The sequence below is a fragment of the Halichoerus grypus genome, chromosome 12, assembly GCF_964656455.1.
Source record: "Halichoerus grypus chromosome 12, mHalGry1.hap1.1, whole genome shotgun sequence".
Taxonomy (NCBI): Eukaryota; Metazoa; Chordata; class Mammalia; order Carnivora; family Phocidae; genus Halichoerus; species Halichoerus grypus.
Window position 1 is genome coordinate 55,604,839 of NC_135723.1, and position 27,957 is coordinate 55,632,795.

The window sequence follows — 27,957 nt, forward strand, 5'->3', positions numbered from 1 at the left end:
CTAGGCACCAACAATACAGCAAGTCATGAAGCAAGTTACTTCACTGGTTACCTAATCACTTGGTAACTATCAAATGACAGGATACACCAGAAGTAATACCAAATTAGATATGTATGGATCTTTATTTTAGGGAGTTTGATTTTTTACTATGTCTTTGTGTGTAGTAAACTACACATATTTACTATTTGTGTGGCATTAAGTGCATTCACATTCTGCAAACTTCACTACCATCCATCTCCAACGAACACCCCATTCTCTCCTCTATACACACTTTGAACTTTCTCAAATTTAGAGTGATCAGAGGGGAACCTGGGTGGCTCTCAGTTAAGCGTCTGCCTTCAGTTCAGGTCATGATCTCAGGATCCTGGGATGGAGCCCTGTGGTGGGTTCCTGGCTCAGCGGAGAGCCTGTTTCTTCCCCTCCTTCTTGCAAATAAAATCTAAAAAAAAGTGAAAAGGGCCCAACTGTTTTACATAATTTGGGACCTATACCCATACTCACCTCTGAGGGGATAGTACAACAGTCTACTTGGGCCCCTTTTTATACAATTTCTAAAAAATAGGCTCCACACCTGACATGGGGCTTGAACTGACAATCCCGAGATCAAGAGTCACATGCTCCATGAACTGAGCCAGACAGGTGCCCCTAGGTCTTTTTGATAGTCTCATTTTCCCCAAATCTATAAATTTTATCCCCAACTCAGTAAAATGATGCCAGTTACACTTCCTGCATCAAGGGAGTATCCTCTCAGATTTACAAAGAAACAGTATTTGTAGAAGTCTGAAAATTATGCCATGAAAGTTTATCCCTGGATTAAGTTAGATTGCACAGCACAGTATATCATGGGGACTCATGACTGCGTTAAGCAACAGCTTTCTTTTTATGACTACCACGCATGGGTTTCTTAAGGGGACAGCCTTTTGGGGATCAATTACCCATATACACAAGAATTAGCTAATCATTTAAAGTATACAGGATTCCATAGTATCCATCTTTGTACTAACATCTTGTAGTCTTACTTTACCCCTTAGTTCCCTTAGCTTTTTCAAAGTAAACTCTACACCCAACATTGGGGTCGAACTCACAGCCCTGAGATCTGGAGTCACATATTCTACCAACTAAGTCAGCCAGGGGTTGCTCCATTCTTCTTTTTATCTTGTCATATTGTTTTTGTAAAGTGTTACCTTAATTTCATTTTGAAACAATTTTGTGCTGTAAATAATTAAGAGTATAGCTTATTTTCCTTTAGTAAGATCTTAACACTTTTTTTTTTTTTAAAGATTTTTATTTATTTGACAGAGAGACAGCAAGAGAGGGAACACAAGCAGGGGGAGTGGGAGAGGGAGTACGCCTGCTGCGGAGCAGGGAGTCCAACGCGGGGCTCGATCACAGGACCCTGGGATCATGACCTGAGCCAAAGGCAGACGCTTAACGACTAAGCCACCCAGGCGCCCCAAGATCTTAACACTTTTTGTTTCAAGAAAAGACCTCCCTCTCATATACTGTTGTTGGGAGGTTAAAGTGGCAAAGCTTGTTATTCCACTTGTATTTGCTTTCTTGGAATTTAGTTTTCTCGTTTTCTATATTCATGACTCCCATCGGTGGTATATTTCTCATCTTACCTTTCTATTTACCTATTTGACAGAGAGAATACAAGCAAGGGGGAGTGGGAGAGGGAGAAGCAGGCTTCCCGCGGAGCAGGGAGCCCGATGCGGGGCTCGATCCCAGGACGCTGGGACCATGACCTGAGCTGAAGGCAGACGCTTAACGACTGAGCCACCCAGGCGCCCCGCAGTTCCTGCTTTCTATAAATGAATTTACCTCTTAACTGTTGAAGCCATACCTCCCAACCTCTTCCTCTCCCCAGTAACATCCAGCCCTTGGATCTTATCTTTGTCCTCTTGGGCCTCCTATCTTCTCCAACATTTCAGGTATTCTATTGCCTTAAGGCCATTGTACTTGCTGTTCTCTGTATTTAACATGTTCCTCCAGGTATCTACAAGGCTCCCTCCCTTTTTTATTAGGATGATTCAGATGATCTTAATTTGTTCTGTATTTTTCTATTTATTGATATATCATTAAGGTTTCTATTTTTTAATTTTTATTTATTTTTAAGATTTTATTTGAGAGAGAGAGAGACAGCAGCGAGAGCAGGAACACAAGCAGGGGGAGTGGGAGAGGGAGGAGGCTTCCCGCCAAGCAGGGAGCCCGATGTGGGGCTCGACCCCAGGACCCTAGGATCCTGACCTGAGCCGGACAGACACTTAAAGACTGAGCCACCCAGGCGCCCAGGTTTTTACTTTTTTAAAGATTTTATTTGACAGAGAGTGCACAAGCAGGGGGAGTGACAGAGGGAGAAGCAGGTTCCCCACTGAGCACAGAGCCCGAGCCCTGATCCCAAGACCCTGGGATCATGACCTGAGCCAAAGGGAGACGCTTAACTGGCTGAGCCACCCAGGTGCCCCAGAAATAAAATCTTTAAAAAAGAAAAATAAAAAATATGGGGCGCCTGGGTAGCTCAGTCGGTTAAGCATCAGACTCTTGATTTCGGCTCAGGTCATGATCTCAGGCTCGTGAAACTGAGCCATCAGTGAGGAGTCTGCTTGAGATTCTCTCCTCCCTCTCCCTTGGCCCCTCACCCCACTCTCTAAATAAGTATCTTTAAAAATAAATAAAAAACAAAGATACCTGAGGCACTTCAATCTCATAGATCCCATCAGTCTATTACATAGATTATAATAATTTAATTCTATGCCCGTTGCTTTGAGGAAGAAAACAAAGGAGCTCTCACTCCTACACCTTTTTATAGAAGTCACCGGAAAGATAATCCACCTCTTTACTAAAACACCCTCACCTTACATTAGAGTTGTCTGAGTATGTTTTCTATTAGTGTGGGCTTCTTAAAGACATAAACTGTATTATTTATCTTTCCTTCACCACAGTGCTTGGTACTGAACATTCTCAATATCGACAACTAGGATGACAGAAAAAGGGAGGGAAAGGGGCGCCTGGGTGGCTCAGTTGGTTGAGCATCTGCCTTCAACTTGGGTCATGATCCCAGCACCCTGGGATCAAGCCCTGTGCTGGGCGGGCTCTGTGCTGGGTGGGGAGCCTGCTTCTCCCTCTCCCTGCCACTCCCCCTGCTTGTGCTCTCTCTCTCTCTCAAATAAATAAAATCTTAGAAAAGAAAAAGAAAAGGGAAGAACAATGATTTTCATTTTTTTTTAAGATTTTATTTGAGAGAGAGAACGTGAGCAGGGGAGAGGGGCAGAGGGAGAGGGAGAAGACTCCCCAGTGATCAGGGAGCCCGATGTGGGCAGGGCTCAATCCCAGCACCCTGGGATCAGGGCCCAAGCGAAAGGCAGGTACATAACCAAATGAGCCACCTAGGCGCCTCAAAACAAGGATTTTTAAAGCTAGGAAGAGAAACAATTATACTATCAGGTATAAGCAAAAATGTCAGGAAAAGGACGGGTTCCCAAATCAATCCAGCTATATATTTTTTCCCATTCTACCATAATAAAGAGACAATCCCATTTTCAAAGAAATTAACTTTTATTTGAAAGGAGACTACTTTTCCTCACACGTATCTTCTAAGTACTCTATACTATACAATAATAGCCTGCTTAACCATTGTCCCAATACCAAAATTTCTAACAGGAAAGTATATAATTGCTCTAAGTAATAAATAATAAGAGTTGTCCTTCACTGATTAAGGGAATACTTAAATTTCAATAAATTCAACACAAAAATCACACTTTTAAGTTTTAACAGATGTATTTTAAATACAACATATTTTGCAGGAGTCCACAAGCTTTTCATCTCTAAAAAAATGATGTAATTTTTAGGGTTCAAAAATTTCGTTCTTCAAAAGAAATGACCAAGTGTTTTCTTCTATAGCTTCAAACTTTCTACACTCAACTATCTGACTGCTCCATGCCACCCCAGACAAACTTGACATGACTGAACTACTTTATGTGTTACTACCTTCCCCAAAAGAAAGTTAAAAAAGGAGTCTCTCATAAATGGAGGTCTCTAGTACAATATCTAATACAATATCTAACACAAAAGAAGCTTTAAAAAGATCATTTCTTTCCTCATTTGATTAGCCAGGAGTTAATTTTCTGTAAAAACAAAGCAAAGCAAAAAAAGTAAAAAAAAAAAAAAAAAGAAAGAAAAAAAAAGAAAAAAATCATTTACAAATAACACTGGGAGTTCCTTTTTTTACTTAAGATGTTTACTCAAATGACAACAATTATATCTTTAAGAGCATACTAAAAGGGGTGGAAACAGCAATACAACTGACATAGTGTAGATGGTGAATAAACCGAAGATTTTTTTTAAGGGTTCTTTTTAAGAAGTAAGAAGGATTAGAAGCTTGGGGAAATCCAGAATTAAACAAAAAACCAAACCAAAACCAAACCAAAACAAACAAACCCCAAATCAACACACACACACACACACACACACACACACACACACACACACACACACAGAAAAAGATGTCCTCATCTGCAACCATTCTGTATATCAATAGCGTCCTGAAAGAGAGCAAAAAAACACAAAAGTCAAAATGACAATTATAGTTTGACTTGCCTATTATTTGTCCAACTATCAACAATTTCCATATACCCTAATTTTCTAAAATTAACCACTAATTAGGAAAGGTTCTTAATGCTATAAAAGTAAAAGTATACGTACTTGGGCTGTAGGAACGAGATCTCGATCGTGACCTGTACCGACTATAGTAAGGAGAAGGTGATCTTCTTCTGTAGGAAATAAAAGATTACTTAGCATACCACATAATCACTCCACTGAAGCAAGTGAAAATAAAAATTCTCCATCATTCAAATACTATTACATTCTCTGTGTGCCAATTAATACTAGAACAGCAAGCATATGAGTACAACAAAATACTGGCAAATACAGATAATTAACCTTTGTTCTCAAGCTTGAGAAAATCATCTCCCTCTACTTTCTCAAGAAACCATCATCTATTTTAAATATTTTTATTAATACATATGAAACATAAATTAAAAGTGCCAAATAATACAACTATCATCTAATTTAGAACAGAAATTACAAATTAAAACATTACCTGTACCGGTAATCATAGTCTTCATATCTGTCATACCCACGATCATATCCTCTATCATAGTAAGAGTCTCGACGCCGGCCACCGCCTCCACCTCCACCACCACCTCCACCACCGCCACCGCCACTACTATCGAAGAATGTAAAAATTTTACATCAATGAGATTTTCCAGTATCATTTAATACCAATTGGTACTTAACCAAAATGGAGGGAGGTGGGAAGATAAGGGAGAAAGAACAACCCTTTTCATGTCAGCGACCGCCATGTGTCTCACTTTGCTGACTCCCATGGTATTATTTTGCTTTGGTTTCCTATCTGTTACATAAATAACCAGGAATGATTTCACAAAACTCTCAAACTATAAACTGTTCTTTTATTAATGCACTACCCAAATCAGCAGGACCTTTTCTTTTCAACAAGCTGAAATGAAGTACTGTGCTGGGAAACAGCACCAAAATGCTAAGATGTAAGTCTTTATGACTAATTCAAAAACAATTAATAAACATCAAGAATTTAAAAAGTTTAACTGACCCTGAACAGCAGAAAGAATTAACTACCTTACGCTGAGGTCTGGCCCTAAAATAATTTCAAGGTCTGGCTTTTAAATCTTTGGCAGCAAATTTAAACTCTGAGCACTTTCTCCTGTAGTTTTTCCCAACTCCTAATCACAGGGACACTATTTTCACTTTAGTTTTTTTTGTAGGCTTTCCTTACCAAACCCTACATTTTCCCCAGTAAGGTTTCAAAGTAATTGAAAGCCTATATTCCTCTTTCACTTTTTTTTTTTTTTAAGGTTTTATTTATTTGACAGAGAGACACAGCTTGAGAAGGAACACAAGCAGGGGCAGTGGGAGAGGGAGAAGGAGGCTCCCCGCTGAGCAGGGAGCCCGATGTGGGGCACGATCCCAGGACCCTGGGATCATGACCTGAGCTGAAGGCAGACGCCCCCAACGACTGAGCCACCCAGGTGCCCCTCCTTCTTTCACTTTTAAGAACTACTTTCTTCAGTTGTTTTATATTAAAAAAAAAAAAAAATTATAAAAGCCTCTATTTTCTGTACGATGTGAAAACTGGCTTAAAAAAAAAAAATACACAACAGTATCAGTAAAACTCTTCCTTATCCACAAGGCTTCCAAAGTCACATAAGAATAGAAAGAGAATACTTAAGGGGTGCCTGGGTGGCTCAGTCGGTTAAGCGTCTGCCTTCAGCTCAGGTCATGATCCCAGGGTCCTGGGATTGAGCCTCGCATCGGGCTCCCTGATCGGCGGGAAGCCCTGCTTCTCCCTCTCCCACTCCTCCTGCTTGTGTTCCCTCTCTTGCTGTGTCTGTCAAATAAATAAATAAAATCTTAAAAAAAAAAAAAAAAAAAGAATACTTAAAAGCATACACTATTTTCTAGTATTTAATACTTTTTCTATTTGTACAGCACCAAGGAAAGAGCCAGGAATGACTTTGATGGTTTTAATTTGTCCCTCTCCTCAAACAGATGTAAGAATATACACAAATTAAATAACTTTCAATTCTAATTACAGGAAAAAAATCATTTTATCTTTTGATTAATCCAAAGTTTGCATACATTTCTGGTGAATTTCTGGCTCTTAGTTTAGCTTAAAAAACTTGAAATCTTACTGAGTTGGTCGGCCCATGTAGATGCCGGGTGTAGGTGTGTGTGCTCTCTTGGTAATAGAATAATCCACTCGAATTCTTCTACCATCCAGCTCCATTCCATTTGCCCTTTCCATAGCCTTTAAAGGAGAATAGGCACAGGAAGTCATGCATAATTCACTAATGAGAAACTACTAAAACTGCAACAAATTTAACACTTTTCCATTTGAAATTTAAATTAAAATTCTCTAAACTTCTTTCCCAAACAACAGGGGCCAGGATTTTACATATGAATCCTTGCTATATGCATGTCAATGGCACTGAGTTTTCTTATGTACACATCTGCTGGAAGACTGGGGGCAGATATTGAGAAAGAACCATCCAAGCTGGGCAACTCAAGTCTAGGCAACCCCAAGCAGAAATTACAATTCAGCTGACAAGTCTAGGTTAGCCAAAAACCATTCCTTAGGTAACACACCGCCACCTAGTGAACTCCAAATATAAAAGAACTTCTAAACCTGCCAACAAGTGCTCCTGTCTTTGTATCTGCACTCACATTCCCTATCACTCTGCCCTTCAGCACTAATACCAATAAATGGGATAGTAATTCCAACTACTTTTCCAAATTTGCAAGTTCCATGGAACTAAAGTAAAATTGCCACTTTCATGTTATTTTATAAAGAAATAACCCTGGCAGGGTGGTTACGGGAGGAATCAAGAGCTAGGACAAATTTCATACTAAAAAAAAAATCTTAATTGTGGTATTATTTTATACTTCACAACTTTTACTTAAGGTCAGATATCTTAGTATTTTTTAAATTTATACCTTTATCTCTTGAGAACAGAAATAAGCAAATCACAAATGTGTAACCAAAGAAGAGTCATAATATTTGACAGATCAAAACATTAGAGGGGCGCCTGGGTGGCTCAGTGGGTTGAGTGTCCCAACCCTTGATTTTGACTCAGGTCATGATCTCGGGGTTGTGAGATCAAGCTCCACGTTGGGCTCTGCCCTGGGCATGGAGCCTACTTAAGATTTTTCTCTCTCCCTCTGCCCGCCCCCAGCTCATGCCTGCACACTCTCTCTCGCTCTCAAATAAATAAATAAATAAATAAATAAATAAATAAATAAGAGAATGCTGATTAGAATGTCTATTACATAAATGACTTACAACCTGGAGTGTTATTTTGTTAGAATTATCTGGGGTTTTTCAACCTCCATACTATTAATATTTTTGGACTGCTAATTCTATATATTTTTAAAGATTTTATTTATTTATTTGAGAGAGAGAGAATGAGAGACAGAGAGCATGAGGGAAGAGGGTCAGAAGGAGAAGCAGACCCCCCCGCCGAGCAGGGAGCCCGATGTGGGACTCGATCCCGGGACTCCAGGATCATGACCTGAGCAGAAGGCAGTCGCTTAACCAACTGAGCCACCCAGGCGCCCTGCTAATTCTATATTGTGGGTGGCTATCCTGTGCATTTTAAGAGGTTTGGCATCATTCCTGGCCTCCATCCACTAGATGCCACTAGCATCTACCAATTTTGAAAGATATGCTAACTTTATTTATTCATTCATTCATTCTTTCTTTTTTAAAGATTTTATTTGAGTGAGTGAGCAAGAGAGAGAGCACACAAGCAGAGGGAGAGGGAGAAGGAGACTCCCCTGCTGAGCAGGATCATGATCTGAGCTGAAGGCAGAAGCTTAACAACTGAGCCACCCAGGTGTCCCAGATAGCATCTAACTTTTATTATGACTGTTTATGTCGCAAATGCTGTTGATGCATACAGCAATGACTACTGTCCAACTACTATCGCATGTAAAATGATACATTTGCCATTTATTAAGTTTGTTTTTGTTTTTTTTAAAGTAAGCTCTGCACCCAATGTGGGGGTCAAACTCATGACCCTGAAATCAAGAGTTGCATGCTCTACCAACTGAGCCAGCCAGGTGCCCCGCCATTTATTAAGGTTTGATTAAAACAACACTTACTTCTTAAAGTAGTGGAGACCCAATATGGGACTTGAATTCATGACCCTGAGATCAAGACCTGAGCTGAGATCAAGACTCAGATTTTTAACCAACTGAGCCACCCAGTGCCCCAAAAAGGGTTTGATAAAACTTTAACAATGGGCTTCAAATTCCTTAAATGGAATTTTCTAACCCAATCACTATGAACTATTAGTATAGAGAAAGCAAGCCTACTGCTCCCTTTATAATCCAATATCTAATACATTAGAGTAGCATAGCTTCAGGGGCGCTTGGGTAGCTAGGTCAGTTAAGTGTCCGACTCTTGATTTTGGCTTAGGTCACGATCTCAGGGTTCTGATATGGAGCCCCGCATGGGGCTCAGCACAGAGTCTGCTTGAGATTCTCTCTCTTTTTCCCCTTACCCCACCCCATGCTCTCAAATAAAATCTTAAAAAAAAAAAACAAAAAACCAATTCTATGTATTATATTTTAATTATAGAACAGAATGACAGATGAATATAAAATAGAAAAACAAAGCTCTGTATCTATACATGGGAAGCTAATTCCACACAAAATTAAACAGATTAAAGAACAAAATTTCTTTTTAATTTAATTTTTTTTTAAGATTTTATTTATTTATTTGACAGAGAGAGACGCAGCAAGAGAGGGAACACAAGCAGGGGGAGTGGGAGAGGGAGAGGGAGAAGCAGGCTTTCTGCTGAGCAGAGAGCCCGATGTGGGGCTCGATCCCAGGACTCTGGGATCATGACCTGAGCCGAAGGCAGACGCTTAATGACTGAGCCACCCAGGTGCCCTTTAATTTTAAGTAATCTCTACACCCAATATGGGGCTTGAACTCACAACCCTGAGATCAAGAGGAACATATTCCACCAACTGAGCTAGGTGGGAGCCGCAAAGTATCACGTAATTTCTAAAAAATTAGTTTAATCATCTGCTTAGAATATGAATAACATTAATTAAGTCAAAAGAGAACATTTACATACTTACTACTTTTTCCATTAACTCAAACACAAATATCTCACTTTACAAAGCCAGATTTCAATCAGGATATGCCTATCCCAGAAAATATTAGCTGGAAAGTGAACTGGCAATTTCCAATTGTAACAATGAAAGAAGAGTTGTTTGTTGTTTTTTTAAATTTTATTTAGGGGCTCCTGGGTGGCTTAGTCGGTTAAGTGTCTGCCTTCAGCTCAGGTCATGATCTCAGGGTCCTGGGATCGAGCCCCATGTCAGGTTCCCTGCTCAGTGGAGAGCCTGCTTCTTCCTCTCCTCCCTGTTCCTGCTCTCTTTCACAATCTCTCTCTCAAATAAATAAAATCTTAAAAAAAAAAGATTTTATTTATTTGACAGAGAGAGAAAGAGCACGCACAAGCAGGGGGAGTGGCAGGGAGAGGGAGAAGCAGGCTCCCCACTGAGCAAGGCGCCTGACATGGGGCTCGATCCCAGGACCCTGGGATCATGAACTGAGCCAAAGGCAGATGCTTAACTGACTGAGCCACCAAGGTGCCCCCGAAAGGAAGAGCTTGAACCAAACTCAGGTTAGGGAATGAAAGAGAACAGCTTATGGAACTGGGAGACTATTAGTCAACTTTTAGCATATAATCATGCATATCAGAAAAATTTCATATTGAAAAATAATTATAAAAACAAAATTACCTCCTTTGAGTCATCTATTCTTTCAAAATAAACAAAAGCAAATCCTCGTGATCGTCCAGTTCGCTGATCATAAACCACATTGACACCACTCAATGGTCCGTATCGAGAAAATACTTCACGAAGATCTCTCTCAGTTGTGTATAAACTGAGGCCAAACACTCCAAGACAAGTGTTGGGATCTGGATTTGCCTGTTAAATAAAGATGTGATTTAATTTCAAGCTCCAAACTGAAATAAAAGTACACACAGAAATACTTTGCTTAGAATACTTCATCTAATACACAAAGACTATACTGTTTCAAGCCACTTGGGAAAGAAGAATTTAAGAGGAAAAAAGCCAGATGAGCTGTATTTTACAGTTCACAGTACACTCAGACCTTCTTTGGAGTATACTTCCACCTTAGCCCGAATAAAAACATCCCTACTTTCTAGCCCAGCGATTTTAAGAATGTATCCTAAGAATCTACCGTAGTTTAAAGCCATATTTGTGGTTTATTCAAATGATTTCTAGCTTACAGATTTGTACTTAAAATGACTTTATCTGTAATTGATTAGACTTTCCTCCATTTTCATTCTTACCAAGGGTATTTCCTTCAAACTTCCCACTATCCAGATTTGAAAATCTATGTACAGATTCCAAAACATCATTAAATAGCAGACTCCATCACAGTTAAATAACTCAGTATCACATGGGGGAAAAGCACAACACAGCACAGCAGTTAAGCACAGGAACTTTAAGAGTCAAGCAGCCTGGCTGAAACCTGGGCTCTGCCAGTTAGCCAAAAACCAAACCTCAGTGTCACATATCCAAGACTCTTATCCATTAAATGTATTGAAAAGCTGCACAGTGCTCCATGTGTTAGCTGTCATTATTACTACATGTTATTTCTTTGCCAGCTTCCCCCAATCCCCACCAAAACTTTTTCTTCTCAATATTCTCAACTCAGTTTATACTTTTCATTTTAATTCTTAGAACATGTATTTTTTCCCCCAAATTTCATCTCTTTTAACTACTCAAGTCAAGAAAATATATTTAAATGTATATAAACAATATTCATATGCTTAAGGATGTTTCTGGAGTACCACTTTATTTTTTATTTCCTAAGTAATCTCTATACCCAATGAGGGGCTTGAATACACAACCCTGAGATCTAGAGTCACATGCTCCACTGACTGAGCCAACCAGGTGCCCCTGGAGTACCACTTTAAAACAACGGTCTAGTCTCATGAAAGCAAGATATTATGCTATGACTAAACACATAAAGACAAAATAAGTTTTCATTAATTTTTAAAAACCACATACCCTGCTGCCTGTATGTCTTCTCCGGTTAGACATTGGAGAATGACTTCGGCTTCTTCGACGCCGGTATTCTGGTGTATATGACCTACTTCGAGATCGTCTCCTATGAGAGTGAGAATGGGATCTGGATCGAGTGTAACGTCTATGAGAATGCCTCCTCGACCTCGACCTTTGAGAGAAATACATTTAGGTAAAAATACTGAAACAAGATGGCTAATGCCAAGGATCTATATACATGTATCCCAGAGTTTCCTTCTGAGGAAAGAATATTCTTCCTCTTGTTCTCTTAATCACTACAATCATGTTCTCAGTCTATCCCTTCTATACTCTTTTCACTTTACATTACAAGCATGTTACAATTCTACCTTCTTTAAAAAGAAAAAACAAACTAGCATTAAAGAAATCCTGTAATATTCTGCGACACGGATGAAACCGGAAGAAGACATTTTGTTAAGTGAAACAAGTCAGTCTCCAAAAAGACAAATACTGTGATTACACTTATATAAGGTTCTTAGGGTAGTCAAAATCATACGGAGAGTAAAATGGTTGCCAGGGGCTGGGAGGAGGGGAGAACAAGGAGCCACTGTTTTAATGAGTATAGAGTTTCAGTTTTACAAGATGAAAACAGCTCTGGGGACAGATGGTGATGATGGCCTCACAATGTGAATGTATTTACTACCAGTGAACTGTACACTTAAAAATGATTAAGATTGTAAATTTTATGTGTATCTTACCACAACAAAGACAACACAAACCACCAACTACCATTACCACCACAGTAAAATCCTTTGATTCTTACCATCTTCTCAATATAGTTCTATATTCCCTTCACTGTTAAATACCATTTCCTTTCTAATCTTTCTTTAGCCCACTGCAATCTAGCATCTGCTAAATTAATTCAACCTAAATGCCCATGTAATAGTCTTCATTTATTCAAGCTTCCCACTGTACCTCACAACCTCCACTGCTGATTCCCTAGGTCATCTATCTCTATTTCTAGTCACTCTGATTCTCTTTGCCACTGAATGCAACGATTTCTTTCTTTTTTTTTTAAAAAAGATTTTATTTATTTATTTGAGAGAGAGAGAAGAGCAGAAGAGGGGGGAGAGGCAGAAGGAGATGTGGGCTGAGTGGAGAGCCCAACGTGGGGCTCTATCCCAGGACCCTGAGATCATGACCTGAGCTGAAGGCAGACGCTTAACCGACTGAGCCACTCAAGCGCCCCTTAATGCAACAATTTATTTACTATTCATGTGACCCATCCTTAATAAACACCCAGATCAGAAGTGATCAGTCTTTTTTTTTTTTTTAATATGGAGCTTGAACTCACGACCCTGAGATCAAGAGTTGGATGCTGGGGCGCTGGGTGTCTCAGATGGTTAAGTGTCTGCCTTCAGCTTGGGTCATGATCCCAGGGTCCTGGGATCGACCCCACGTCCGGCTCCTGGCTCAGCGGGGAGCCTGCTTCTCCCTCTGCCTCTCCCCCTGCTCGTGCTCTATCTCTGTGTCTCGAATGAATAAATAAAATCTTTAAAAAAAAAAAAAAGAGTTGGATGCTTAACCAATCGAGCCACCCAGGCACCCTAGTAGTGATCACAGTCTTACAAAATAACTTGTATGTTTAATGTTATACATGCTAAGGGCCAGAAAGTTTAAAAAGATAGCACATGGGTGAAGGGAATCAAACTAATGAGGGAAGATTATTCAAAACAAAGAAGGCTAACAATAAACCTGGGAGACATAAATTTTACTAGGTAGACAGGGGAAAAGTGTTTTAGGAATAGCAAGAGCAAAGGTTCCTTGGCAAGACATGGAGATGTGGTTCCTAGCAGATTTAGGATACTTTTAGATACTTTCCATTTTCCTTAGCACGAATTTATAGCCTCAATGTAAAAGATAAACATTAACAAGAAAACCTGTCATTTAACATATCAATTATTTTTTTTAAAGATTGCTTTTTTTTTTTTTAAAGATTTTATTTATTTGACAGAGAGAGACACAGCAAGAGAGGGAACACAAGCAGGGGGAGTGGGAGATGGAGAAGCAGGCTTCCCGAGGAGCAGGGAGCCTGATGCGGGACTCGATCCCAGGACCTTGGGATCATGACCTGAGCCGAAGGCAGACGCTTAACGACTGAGCCACCCAGGCGCCCGCCTTTTTTTTTTTTTTTTTAAAGATTTTATTTGACAGAGACACAGCGAGAGAGGGAACACAAGCAGGGGGAGTGGGAGAGGGAGAAGCAGGCTTCCTGCGGAGCAGGGAGCCCAATGCGGGGCTCGATCCCAGGCCCTGGGATCATGATCTGAGCTGAAGGAAGACACTTAACTGACTGAGCCACCCAGGGGCCCCATCAATTGTTATTTTTAAATAGTAATGAAAAATGAGACATTAATTAAAAACCCTTCAGGAATGCCTAACTTTCCTCTAAATCAGATAGTGGTAAGTCTTATGAAAAAAAATTAAGAGTAAGGGAGGGGCGCCTGGGTGGCTCAGTCGTTAAGCATCTGCCTTCAGCTCAGGTCATGGTCCCAGGGTCCTAGGATCAAGCCCCACATGAGGTTCCCTGTTCAGCGGGAAGCCTGCTTCTCCCTCTCCCACTCCCCCTGCTTGTGTTCCCTCTTTGTCACTCTCTCTCTCACTGTGTCTCTCTCTGTCAAATAAATAAATAAAATCTTAAAAAAAAGATTTAGAGTAAGGGAATAAAGAAATATTCTCAAGTGACGCTCAGGCAGAGAATAAATCAAGTAATTGAGTATCTGAGGGAAGAGAATTCTAGGCTGAGAGCAGCAAATGCAAAGATCCTAAAATGAAAATATGCTCATTTCTGTCTGCGCACCCAAATTCTACACAGTGCTACTCTGCACATGTAGATTTAATTAGAGTGGTTAGTAAATCAAGTTGGATCCTGGATACGATAAAGACATAGCTGTGGACTCAAGAAAAGTACAGCCCTTTAACCAATTCTTCGGTCTCATGCTCCATTGGCAAGTAAACTCTATACAAAGACAAATTGTGCCTCTAATCAAGAAATTATGACTTACTGAATTACCTGTCCAAGTTGTTTTTAAACTTTCTTTCACCCACCCCTGTACACCTGGGACATCTAATACAGTGAACTTTGTAGTGGTTCACTAGTGTTTTTGTTGTCAGTAGAGATGACAGTGGCAGGGGCTTCTGAATCATCCAGAGACTCCCCCACTCCCTGCCCCAACTATATCTGGCCAGAGTTCCACCCTGAACCTACTGAGTCACAATCTTCAGGTAAAGGATGTAGCTGGAATGTCAATCTTAAAAAAGCTTCTCAAATCATTCCGATAATTAGTACAACATAGATACATCAACCTTCTCTGCACTAAATTACATGCCAAGTCTCCAACAGAGAAAACTACATTTTTGTTGCACAAATAAATAAAAACAAACTCCAATCCCCATTGCCAAGTACATTTAAATCAATCAACACATTTAATTTATATTAATAGCTAGCTTAGATAGGTTAACTGAGCTAAGAGATGACTCGACTCTGCCTTATCTAAATCTTTATCTAGAAAATCAAATCTTTATCTAGAACGCTCATTTCTTTTCTTTTTCCTTTTTTTTTTTTTAAGATTCATTTATTTATTTTGGTGGGGGGGAGAAAGAGACAGAGTGCACGCACGCAAGCATTAAGTGGGAGAGGAAGAGAAGCAGACTCCCTCCTGCGGGCAAAGCCTGATGCAGGGCTCAATCTTAAGACTATGAGATCATGACCTGAGCTGAAACCGAGAGTTGGATGCTTAACTGACTGAGCCACTCAGGTGCCCCCAGAACATTCATTTCTAACTCCCCCGTTTGAGAAAAACTTCATGATTTTGTGAAATTTCTATACAAAATGCAGCAAAAACGAAGGACTTGGTAAAAACCACCTTGCTCTGAAAAATCCAAAGAAAGCATCTTAAGTATTATTTTAAGCATACTTACCTGGATTTTGATCTTGATCGAGAATGGGATTCTGAGTGTTTGGAAACCCTTGATGGACTACGAGATCCTGACCTGCTCTCCGATTTTACACGAGCAGGAGTTCCCGTTGGAGATTTTGACTGAGAGCGAGACTCCTAACAAAGAAGACAGTATTACAAATGGCACTGGTCACGTAGATGCCTAACACCTAACATTTAAAGTACCGTAATTATTTATATTGATTGCTCCTGAAAAACAAATGGTTAGGCAACACCCTCCAGAAAAAATTTCAGCTCATTAATAACCCATTGTTAATACTGCTAACTGTCCTCAATAATTCCCTACTTGAACCAGATCACCAATTCTCTATTAACTAAGAAATCATGCAAATTCATCTACAACTTGATCATACAGACACTGGAACATAAACCATACATTTACTTAACCTAGGACCCATTCATTCTTCCAGATTCTTTTAATTCTACTTCACTCTTGCTTTCTACTTCTCTTCATTCTTCATTGAGTTTTTCATTTTTCATACTTCGTGTATTCTTCCCCAATTCAAACAATTCAAAATAGCCTTAAAAAAAAATATTCAAGTGCTTCTATCTGACCAATCTTCTGTTCAATTTTTTCCCCCATTCAATTTTAATTTTCTGATCTTTAATACTTTTCATTAGCCTTCTTTTATCTTGATTTATCTTCCACATTCTTGGAAAAAACTCTTCAATTTCTTCACGAACATTAACCTTAATGGAAAAAGAACATTTAGTATATTTAAGCACGTGGGGTTTATAAAACTCTGCTGGAGTTCAGAATGTTATCTACCAAATGGAAAAGCCAGCAGGTAAAGTGCAAATAACTAGTTTATTAAAAAACAATTTTATAATCTTTAAAATTGTCCAAAGTCTAGTTTCTAACAAAGAGAATTTACTGAATTTCTCTAAATGTTTTTACCATATTCTTCACCCTCCTCCCCTTTCGTGTTTCATCCTAGTTCCTAAAACGTGAACAATTTTAATATAAATACTTAACACCCAACATAAATCTAACTGTAACCACCCCCCCCCACCTAGCTTATAACTTGAAGATTCTTAGTGATCTTAAAATAACCTTTCACTAAGCCATGCTAAGATACCAAGGTACAGTTAAAGCAAAGCATTCTAGGCTAAAATTTGTATACACCTACCTAAACTCACATATTACAGGACACATGCTGAGGTTCAAAGAAGTAAAAAAATTAAATTAGTGAAATTACTAACATCTTCTCCCAAGTATGTTTGACCACTATCTTTGCACACTCCAACTTAATCAGAAACATATGTTCTAATGTAAAAGCAACATAAAGAAAAAACTAAGGGGAAAAGAGAGCATGAAATTCTTAAAATTTCCCCTTTGGCTTGTAAATTACTAATACTTGTAATTTTGCAACCGTGCCATTTTAATATTCTATATTATCCATGAAGTATCAAAACGTACAAAAAGTTACAAAATTAGTACCATGGTCTTTATTTTTTGATACCACCAATTTTATTCATAGTTTTCATATTTTATGCAGTTCTGCATACATATACTTCCTTCAATGACTATATCCTGTATCAGAAAACTGGCTTCTGAAAAAGTTGGATATAAATCAGAACTCTCCAAATCAAATGATTTAAAACTGATTAAGAGACTTTTTAAATTTGACAGATATATGAGGCACTTATGACCAAAGTAGGACGGACAGTTCGGTTTCTCTGTCCATTTGAGCCTTGATTATTAGTGTAAATAATCACCCCAACTTCACACCAATTTTCATTTATGCCACAAGACTACCTACCACACAGCTTCCTTAAGACTTTCCCTTTACTTTCAGTTTAATGCCAAAAGACTTATTTATCAAGAACTGTACTAATGCTGCTAGGCCTAGGCCTATTTATTTTTCAGATGCAAACAAAACTGAAATATGCTACCTTTCTGTTCAATATCAACCTTTCCCATTTAGCTACCTACAATAAGTCTTTCACCACATCTCTGATACCCTCTAAACTCCTGGACAAATGCCTGGAGCAGGCACAGCAATTTAGGCTTTTTCATTCATTGAAACTGTAAAAGCAGCATATTCAGTACTTAAAAAAAAAAGTAATAGCTAATTTGCTTGTAACTGAAGAATCACACAGGCTAGTTCATTAAGCTGAAAAGAGTATCTTCCCCTCTCTCTTGGCTTTCCCTTCTATAAAACTGATCCTGTGGTATAACATTTGTTTATGCTACTGTTTAACAGCAGTTGATGGAACAGTATCTATGAATATCACCATAGCTCATGTTATACATACATTTCAGAATGCTTTGCGTTCTGTGACACTGTTAAACCTTTAATTTTATAAGTATAGAAATCCAAATCTTATATTAAAATCCAAGATTTATTCTTAAATGCTTACTTTCCAGTACATGATAAAAATATTATGGTCCAAATATGTGTACACTCGATGTCCAAGTCTTCCCTTACAAACAGTTGAAAATTATTCAACAGTGCTGAAAACTGCCACTTCTTAGGAATTAATGTAAAAAGGCAACCTAGTAACATCCTAAATTTTAAAGTTTAAATTTCAGTTCTGGCATAGCAACTCACTGGAAAAAATGAAAATTTCCTTTTGGTTTGGTAACAAAACATTAAGATACAAGAGTATCTTTTCAAAAGATATTAGGATAGATTTTTTAAAAAGTCTTGCTTTTTAATTATCTAAGGTGTCATAAATACCTAACACCTCCTTTGTTGCCATCCTTCAGTTTTTATACCAAAGAAACCCGAATCTGCATAAATTTCTTCATGGAATCATTCAAGGTTAAGAAACAGTCCTCTTAACTCCCTTGTAACACCTAGTTACAAAGTTGTTATTACCATTTTAACCTCCAAAAACAATTTGGAGACATCTAAAAAGGTTAATCAATAACTGTCAGTAAACTTAACCTGAAGAATAAACTACAAAGCATAAAATAAACTTTTAATTCTTCAGAATTATTTTTATTGTAATAGCAAAAAAAAAAAAAAAAGGCCCACCATTCTAAGAACTGGTAGTTAAGTCTTCATGCACACAAAAATGGTCATATGAATATTTGCCATATTTAAGTAACTTCATTTTTCAAAACCTAGTACCAAGTACCATTTTCACTAAACTGTGCATTAGATATCAAGGTACAATAAGCCCTTTATGGACAAATGCTAGATTATCCTTTTCTACCTTTGACTTGTCTTCATTACAAAATGATAACTTCAACTTTTTTTTTCAAAGAAACACATAAAACTATTCAGAATTTGGAAACTGAATTGAAAGTGCAAACAGAAAAATAAAATACTGAGAAGGGGCGTTATCTGTCCTGTTTCACTACCCTATACTTAACCTACTCTTAAAGCTGTCCCATCAAGAAATTCTGCAAATTCCTCAGTAACCTGCATGTGGATCCAACAACCATTTAAAAATATGCTGTCTAGTTGAAATGCGCAGATTGACTCAACCAAATTATATCCACATTTTTAATAGCAATCAAACGGGCTTCCAGTCTACCTTACCTATTATAAACCAGAAGCCAGGCAGAAAGTTTTCACAGTACAACCTGCTTAAACGGTGTGTTTTTGTTCTTTTAACTATTCTTTATTATCAAGGTACCTCGGGTGGAAGCTGGAGGACACAGCCAAAAATAAAAAAGAGAGAGCTAACCATGAATACTATGAAAGTACCACAGTATATCCAATTCAAGCAATCTGTGTTAAAATACAGCTGCATTTTACACACTGTAAACAACCACAACAACCACGTACTATTCCTTCAATCAAGGCGAAGGGTTATTAAACATATGCACACATTGTTGCAGAACATGAACAATTCCTACAGTAAGCAATTGCAATCTTTTATCTTTTAATACAGCTAGTATCATATAATAGGTGGAAGAAAAAAATTCCAAAAACACATATATGCTTAGTACTTAAAGCCCATTAAAATAAACACATAACATAAAAATGCTAAACTGTAACCCATTCTAATATTATGGCAATGCAAATTCTATGCCAAGTCATAGTGCCAAGTTTATACAAATTCAAGTCTGTAATAGCATAAACTTTTAAAACAAACTTTCTCAAAATATATTTTCCCACTACTTTATGAAAGTTGGAGATCTATTTCCATAAAAATACATTAGTGCATTTAGGTAAATTTTATGTCCCAAGGGGGGAGGAGTACTTAAATTACTCCAATATAATATTTACTGTACTAAGAACTTCATTCTTTGCAGCTTATGGGAAACTTTTGTTTATCCAATTCTTTAATTTCAGTCTACATAAATAGCAGTCCTTGAGTGTGACAGGCTGCTTCTCTTGGACTCTCAAGCTTATAAAAGAAATACTTCCACTCTCTTCTTAACCCATAACTGCTATTAAAGCAATTCCTTAAAAAAGAAAATACCTACATGCTGCATTCTAAGTGAGGTTAAAGCAGTCTTTCCATCTACAAAGGCTCACAGATTCTAACACTGTGTCTTTACATTCTCTAAAGTTTGGAATAATTTTGGAAATGCTTAAAGAAATTATATAGGAATTGGCACTTATGCATACATTATCAAATTTAAACTATCCACAACTGTGAAATTACCTGTAAAATTTATATAATCTTTTGTATAAATTTTAAATATGGTTCATAAACCAGCCAGCTTATATGTCATGATCAATTGTAATGTCCAAAAAGTTTAGCTATATTAAAAACCAATAAATAACAACTAAAAACAAATTGTTTACTAAGAACCTGTTATAGAATTTTCTACTTAGGTTCTCATCTTCTAATATCATGGGACTATTTATGAATCTTGAGTAAGAGACTACAGGGCCTTAGTTTAAGAAAAATAACTTCTACCTCAGATTGGTCAGGCAGCCCTAGTCACTTATACTTTTGGTGAAAATCATGAGATAATAAGGATTATACACAACTACATATTGACAGTAATCTAAAGGACGGAGGGGAAACCACATTTCCTTTCATTACTACCCTCTCAACTTTTTTTTAAACAGTGTTTACTGATTCTTTTCCCCATCTGATCATTACCATTTTCTCACCTGCACTTCTGTCCTGCTAAATCTGTTACACAGGTGAACAAATAACAATCCGTATTAACTCATTTAGCATGCAAATATATACCTTTTACAAAGGTCCCAGGGTTAGTTAGTTGATGCCTGAGCACCCATTGATAGTATCAAAGAAAAGGTTTTCACACTGTCAGGAAGATTTTAGGAAATTATTATGTTGATTATCCATGGCCATTTCACACTTGTTTACACTACACATACCATAGGTAAATAACTTCAGTTCATTTACAAAAATAAATCCATAAACAAAGCTCATGTTTTTTTTTTTAAAAAAAAAACTCTCCTAAATATTTAAATCCCTCTGAAATCTCAGATATCAGGACTTTTTATTCTCATTTTAGGAATGGCACAAACCATTAAGCATCTGTGACAAATCGGTGCACTGGGGGCACAATTAGTTATATTGCTCCTTTTAAAAATCCCACTTTCTACTTAAATTGAGCAAATTAGCACCCTTCAGTGAAAGAGTCTCAAATATTAAAATTTGAGCATTAAAATGTTTCCTTAAGTTTACAAATTCTTTGCTTAAAAAAATGACAGGAGGAATAAAAAAGCATTAAAATTGGATAAATAACAGCACTTAGCTTTAATAAACTAAACCCAAGAGTCTTGGGTTTAATACTGTCAGTATCGTGAGAAAGGAAGTCTTACCCCTTTGTAATAGGTTGATGAGATATATGAAATTAAATTGCTGAAGAAACTAAGTATTTTTAAAAGCTAAACTGATGACCTGACATTCTTATCTGTAAAAGAGAGATTCAGTTTTATTTGTATTTTTTTATTTTTTAATTTTTTTAAGATTTTATGCTTTTTTTTTTTTTTAAAGGAAGGGAAAGGGTAAACCTCACTTGTACTCTCACATTTATTAAAGTTTCATCAACAGAAAAATTTAAAGCAAAGTTTAAGGTTTTTTTTTTTAAAGCCAGTCACCAAAATGGGTCTCGAATGGCACAATCATCACCCCGATTATTACAAATCAGGTTTCAGGGAAGAAAAAAAGTTTCCCACATTTCTGCTATTCTTTAACAAAATAACACACATTTTAATTCCAAACGGGTACAGAGGAATTTGTATTTTGCTTTTCACTTCTGTCATCCAGTCAAACCATCTAATATATTAAGAAGGAGAACACTAGGAGTCCTTTAAAAATATTCTAGCTACTCAAGATGCCAGAATTAACTCTGAAAAGGAGACAAGTATTATCTTTCCTCTTCAACTGTACTACAAAGCATAGACAATTACGGAATTATAAGATGGACCCCTACATGAGAATCATTAACCACTATTAAAAACAATGGGCCACTGTATGAGAAAAAGTTGGGCTTAACATTTTTCTAAAATTGGTTAAAAAGATAAATTAGGGGTAGAAGGTGAGTAAGATAAGTAAAATGGTAAGAAAAACTTAATTTCCATTTCCCTTAATTTCTATGAAGGAGACTACAAGTTTTTTGAAGCCTAAATCCTAATTTTAGTTGAAGCTGTGTGAAGCCAACAACTCTTTTTATGAAGATGACAAGCAAATTCATAGCTCAAGTGCCAGCCTCATTCTCAGCTCCAAATTTCCAATTAAAATATTTGTTAAGTTGATACACATGTCCCAAACAAACTGCTTTAATGAACCTATTTATTTTAATGGGACCCCTCTTCTCCTGGATCCCTTGATCCATTCATTCTTTACATCCCACTGCTGTCCTGTTTAGACCAGAGTTTTCATAATTTCCTTCCTTAAATAGGTCAAGTGTGCCTTGCTCTTCTTGTACCAGTCCTTCTGTTCTTTGCTAAAATTCCTTTCATTATGCCACTCCCAGAATTAAGAATCCATACATGTCTTCTTACTGCATACCGGATTAAGTCCAAATCCCTATATCTAGAATTAAAAACCCTCCATTATCTGACTGCCTATCTAGTCAAATCTATCCTCTCACTACCCTAGCAACCTCCACATTGTCATATCCACACAATCAATCTATTCTCTAACCATAAAATCCAATGTGAGTTTTACATATTAGGTAAAGCTTTCCCTTTCCCCTAGCTCACAAAACTACTTAGCTCCATTTTCTCAATTCCTTATTTATTCTATCACAGGACACTTGATTATATACTTACTTTTACCCAGATTTGAGCTGTCAGTCATCTCAAATTAGACTCCAAATTCTTTTTCCCTAAAGAACACCTAACCTTTACTAAAAAGGCAGCAGATGCTTAACAGTTTTACCTTAGGCAGAAGCGAATTTTGATTGGGTTAACTATTAGGGTTACTTATTACAAAATTCAGCCAATTATATTTTCTTTCTTAACGTTCTTTTACTCCAGTCCTCTACAATGGAAGAAACATTAATCTATAGCGGAAAATTAAGCTGCTATAAACGGTTTTTAGCAAACTAATATAATGTGTCTGAGACACTGAAGTACAGCGTGCTTTTTAAAAAACTAAATCAAAATATATACAGCATAGTGTATGTATGCAATGAGCAATGGACTGGGACTTGTAAATCTGATTCTTGGCTACATGGTCTTCTAGGCCTCAGTATTTAATTTCTACAAAGGTATGAGTACTTCAATCCTTGCAAAATGATTACAAGTAGTACATTTGAAAATATGTCAAAGATCTGGCGGGAGGGTGGTAAGATTCTAAAATGCTAAAAAAAATAATAACTATTAGTAATAGTCCTGTTTCTTTGATGTGTTCTGCAGTCTCTAGGAAATTACCCTCTAAGTCTAGGTACCTTTACAGTAAGATGGGGTTAATATGTACTATTTATTCCAGAGATAAAGCAAATGAAATCTGACTTGTCAATGAAACCTCAAAAACATCATTTGAAAATCCTGTTTTGAGCCTCTCTAAATGGTCATTACACTTAGATACAAAGATAACACAACTGTAGTCTATAAAAATTTTTAAAAACTGCTGGTTTGTGGTTAGCAGATAAGAAATCAAAGTAGTTTAAAAACCAAAAGCACTAGTGAATATTAAATTGTTGTAAGAAACAATTTAAAAAAAGAAAAAGTACACCCTCAAAAAAGCTTCTGGCATTCTTCTAATTCTTTAACCAATTACAAAAAGACAATTACCCCAACCTACAAAAGAAAAAAAAAAAGATGTAACAGGTAAGGGTAGGCGTATTCATTATTCAATCTGCTGAGTTCATTTACACTAAAATACACTTAGGTATCACGTGTCAAAAATATAGTCATGAACGTAACCACTTTAAGAGGGGGATGGAGAACCCTTCTATTAACATATAATGTTAATGCCTACATATATTTTAGCATAAAATTGGGTGGGAATCTTACATACATTGCCTTCTCAGGTGGGTAAGGTGACAGTTACCTAGAACTTGTTCCATTCCTCGACTTGGTAAAAACTTAAAGGAAAACAACGTCCCAAATAGCAGTCCTCTTCACTTTCCCACAAACCAAATCAAAACAAACATTAGCAAAAAAATAAATTTCTGTACTAAAATCAATGGACAGAAAGATTAATGGGTAGCAAAATTTCTTCCCATAACTACCTAACATGATCAAAACAAGCAGCTTACAATTACCACCAAATGTTTTTATTACAAGATTTTTAAAAAGTTTTGTTGGGACAATCAGTATCTCAACCTAAGAATAAAGCAGGTTCAACTACTCACTTATAGCTGTGATCGAGATTTTATTTTAAAAATCTAACCTTAAAGGCATTAAAAAGTAGTTTTGTTTCTAACCTATTTAAATCTTTTTCCTCACGAAGAACAAAAGCCTAAACTGACCTTCTGATTTAACTGTCTGGTTCCAAGTACTTATATTATGGGCTTCTAAAACAAACAAAATTCATTCCATCTAGCACACACCTTAAGTGTTTTTATGCGTTTCCCCTAGTGACTAGAATACCAACACAACAGCAAGAACACGCTGCCTGGGGATTTTCTTTCCAGGGTTTCACACTAACCCACTTCCACCAATTACCACTGAGGGTAACTTCGGAAGTAGAACTCAAACTATCAATGTTCTAATACATCTAGGCTAAGGATAACGTATCTTTGTGATCTTTACATTCATTGACCCCAAATAAATGGAAATCCTTGAGCCCTCTCTGTAGGGGGATGGGGTGAGAAGAGAAATGGGAGGGGGGTCTGTAATTTTCAGGTAGCGTTTTGAGTTACGGAATAGTGTAAAACTGACTAGCTATTTTTAAAATACTGAGCCACAAAATTTGTTCAGTTACGTAAGATTAAGATTTTTTTGTTTACCGTAAAAACCTGTAAAGAAGTGGTTTTTAGATGAAAGCTCACAGGAAGGAAAGCATTAGAAGTTGAGATATAAAGAGAGAAAAAACCCAACATCAAGGAATTAGAAAAATCAGGCGTTATTAGCATTTCCACATTCATTTTGAAGTGAAAAGAAAGTAGAAGGGACATTAAGGGAAAAGGACTCCTTGCGTAGTTTTCCCCTCACAGCTCTCGTCTTAAGAACGCTTAAGGGTCGGTGCGGTCGTTGACTAACCACTTCATTAGGCTCGTCCCACCTTCAACCTCAAGGCTTTCGCCTTTATAGACGCAACGCCGCCGGTTCCAACAGAGACGCGGCCGCTCACTGCAATAGAGAGCCAAGGAGACACAGGCCCCAGCTAGTCCCACGCCAGCTTCTCCCCGCCCGGACAACAGCCCCGCGCAGTTTCGACCCCGAGACCCTCTACGATGCTCGGGGTCGCCAGAAATGCCACCGCAGGAAGCACCTACCACTATCCGGCCGGAGGGGAACTCCCTGCCGTCTCCTCCCGCCCCACCGCGACGGGGACCCACTCCTCGGAACAGAGGTAAGGAAGCCTCAGGGGTGGGGAGAAGGGAGGGCGCACTGCGGGGGGAAATCGGACCCAGGAGTCCAGGTATCAGTCAGTCTCCAAAAAAGGGGGAGAGGGGTTATCCGCAGTGTTTGGGGAAAGAGTGGAACCCAGAAGCCATCTTGGCATGTGAGGAAACAACCGCGATGGCTCCAGAGGCTGCTCCCCGCGGGCCCCCGCAGGACTCCCCGCAACCCCGCCCGACCGCGCTCGTCCCCGTGAAACCCCGAGCATCGGGCCGCCGCCGAAGACGGCTCCCGCGGCTTTGTACTCACTCTGCCCTCGAAGTTGTTCTCCTCTACATCACTCATGTCGGCCAGGCGCTCCCCAGAACTAAATAAGAGACAAGTCTCGGCTTGAGGGCCGATGGCCTAATCAACCGCTGACTGGACCGTGGGGAGGAGGAAAGAGTCGGCAACAACGGCCGCTCCACTCCACTCCCACTCGGTCACAGGCTCCGGCAAAATGGCGCCGGCCCCGCCAGAAACCTTCTGGCCTCCCAGTGCGCGACGTAAGGGGGCGGGACGTCTCTGCGACGTCACTAGCCCCGCCTCTCGCCAGGCGTTGTGGTGGTCCCGGCCTAGCGGGGGGGGGGGGGGGGGGGTGACCTATGTTGGGAGTCTCGTCGCGTTGGAACAGAATCACCAGCAGAGTGACCTCCAAACTTAGGACCACTTTCTAACACGTCAGTTCTTTTTGAAGATCTTGAGTAACCAGATGAGCTTTTATTGACCTTGGCCCCTTTAAATATTTTCCAAATGGGTTCTGATGGAACAGAAAAAACTGGAAGCATATAAAGTATAAAATTAATATGTTCTTATTTTTGGGTATTTTCAGCAGTCTATTACTTTTCTTCAACCATTGCCCTTTATAATGCTATCAACATAATACATGAACAGGGGGATGTATAATGAAAAGTCCCAGTTCCTTGCCTCACTCCTGTCTCCCGTCCCTCCACCCAGAGGCAACTGTATCAATTTCATTTTTAAAATTTATTTTAAGATTTTTTTTACTTATTTACTTGACAGAGAGATAGAGAGCACAAGTAGGCAGAGCGGCAGGCAGAGGGAGAGGGAGAAGCAGGCTCTCCGCGGAGCGGGGAGCCCGATGTGGGGCTCCATCCCAGGACCCTGGGATCATGACCCCAGCCGAAGGCAGCCGTTTAACTGACTGAGCCACCCAGGCGCCCCTTTTATTTATTTATTTTAAATATTTTATTTATTTATTTGTCAGAGAGAGTGAGAGAGGCAGGCAGAGGGAGAAGCAGGGTCCCTGCTGAGTAAGGAGCATGATATGGGACTCAATCCCAGGACCCTGGGATCATGACCTGAGCCAAAGGCAGACGCTTAACCCACTGAGCCACCCAGGCGTCCCTCATTTAAATGCGTAGCTCCCTGGGCCTTTGGCTCAGGTCATGATCCCAGGGTCCTGGGATCGAGTCCCGCATCGGGCTCCCCGCTCAGGGGGAGGCCTGCTTCTCCCTCTCCCACTCCCCCTGCTTGTGTTCCCTCTCTTGCTATGTCTCTCTCTGTCAAATAAACAAATAAAATCTTTTATTTTTTATTTTTTTAAATTTTATTATGTTCTGTTAGTCACCATACAATACATCATTGGTTTTTGATGTGGTGATCCACGATCCATTGTTTTCGTATAACACCCAGTGCTCCATGCAGTACGTGCCCTCCTTAATACCCATCACCGGGCTAACCAATCCCCCCTCCCCCCTCCCCTCTAAAACCCTGTTTGTTTCTCAGAGTCCATAGTCTCTCATGGTTCATCTCTCCCTCCAATTCCTCCCCCCCCATTTTCCCCTTCCTTCTAATGTCCTTCATGCTATTCCTTATGTTCCACAAATAAGTGAAACCATATGATAATTGACTTTCTCTGCTTGACTTATTTCACTTAGCATAATCTCCTCCAGTCCCATCCATGTTGATGTAAAAGTTGGGTATTCATCCTTTCTGATGGCTGAGTAATATTCCATTGTATATATGGACCACATCTTCTTTATCCATTCATCTGTTGAAGGGCATCTTGGCTCTTTCCACAGTTTGGCTATTGCAGACATTGCTGCTATGAACATTGGGGTGCATATGGCCCTTCTTTTCACTACATCTGTGTCTTTGGGGTAAATACCCAGTAGTGCAATTGCTGGGTCATAGGGTAGCTCTATTTTTAAATTTTTGAGGAACCTCCACACTGTTTTCCAAAGTGGCTGTACCAACTTGCATTCCCACCAACAGTGTAAGAGGGTTCCCCTTTCTCCACAACCTCTCCAACATTTGTTGTTTCTTTCCCTGTCCATTTTTCCATTCTAACTGGTGTAAGGTGGTATCTCAATGTGGTTTTGATTTGGATTTCCCTGATGGCTAATGATGATGAACATTTTTTCATGTGTCTGTTAGCCAACAAATAAAATCTTAAAATAAATAAA

The 27,957-nt window shown here is 38.7% G+C and overlaps 2 protein-coding genes and 1 long non-coding RNA gene across 5 annotated transcripts in view; 1 reads left to right on the top strand and 2 right to left on the bottom strand.

The window, feature by feature from the left end:
• Positions 1-3,536: 3,536 nt before the first annotated feature.
• Positions 3,537-26,016, bottom strand: TRA2A (transformer 2 alpha homolog). 2 transcript variants are annotated; one of them, XM_078059368.1, is made up of 8 exons: positions 25,799-26,015; positions 15,607-15,740; positions 11,653-11,818; positions 10,351-10,539; positions 6,726-6,841; positions 5,099-5,224; positions 4,702-4,769; positions 3,537-4,541 (listed from the first exon to the last, which is right to left on the bottom strand). In XM_078059368.1, the coding sequence occupies exons 1-8, from the start codon at positions 25,832-25,834 to the stop codon at positions 4,531-4,533; spliced, it is 846 nt and encodes a 281-aa protein (XP_077915494.1). In that variant the 5' UTR covers positions 25,835-26,015; the 3' UTR covers positions 3,537-4,530. The 2 variants fall into 2 exon arrangements, with proteins under 2 accessions (XP_077915494.1, XP_077915495.1); XM_078059369.1 differs by lacking the exons at positions 3,537-4,541; positions 4,702-4,769; positions 5,099-5,224 and adding an exon at positions 6,279-6,421 and having other exon boundaries at positions 25,799-26,016.
• Positions 15,992-25,177, bottom strand: LOC144379574 (uncharacterized). Of its 2 annotated transcripts, none has more exons than XR_013442784.1 (2): positions 19,139-25,177; positions 15,992-16,334 (listed from the first exon to the last, which is right to left on the bottom strand). It is a non-coding gene; the product is annotated as an uncharacterized LOC144379574 (long non-coding RNA). The 2 variants fall into 2 exon arrangements; XR_013442785.1 differs by lacking the exon at positions 19,139-25,177 and adding an exon at positions 16,775-19,132.
• Positions 25,187-27,957, top strand: part of CCDC126 (coiled-coil domain containing 126) — a 115,844-nt gene continuing 113,073 nt past the window's right edge. The window contains exon 1 of the mRNA XM_036112469.2: positions 25,187-25,499. The gene's annotated coding sequence lies outside the window, so the exon portion shown is untranslated. The remainder of the gene's footprint in view (positions 25,500-27,957) is intronic.

What these genes read in the sequence shown, in the direction of transcription:
- TRA2A (XM_078059368.1), bottom strand. Translation starts at nt 25,834, where the DNA reads ATGAGTGATGTAGAGGAGAACAACTTCGAGGGCAGA. An exon ending in TACATGGGCCGACCAACTCA is followed by an intron (nt 5,225 to 6,725) that starts GTAAGATTTCAA and finishes ATTCTTCGATAG; the next exon opens with TAGTGGCGGTGGCGGTGGTG. An exon ending in GACTATGATTACCGGTACAG is followed by an intron (nt 4,770 to 5,098) that starts GTAATGTTTTAA and finishes TATTTCCTACAG; the next exon opens with AAGAAGATCACCTTCTCCTT.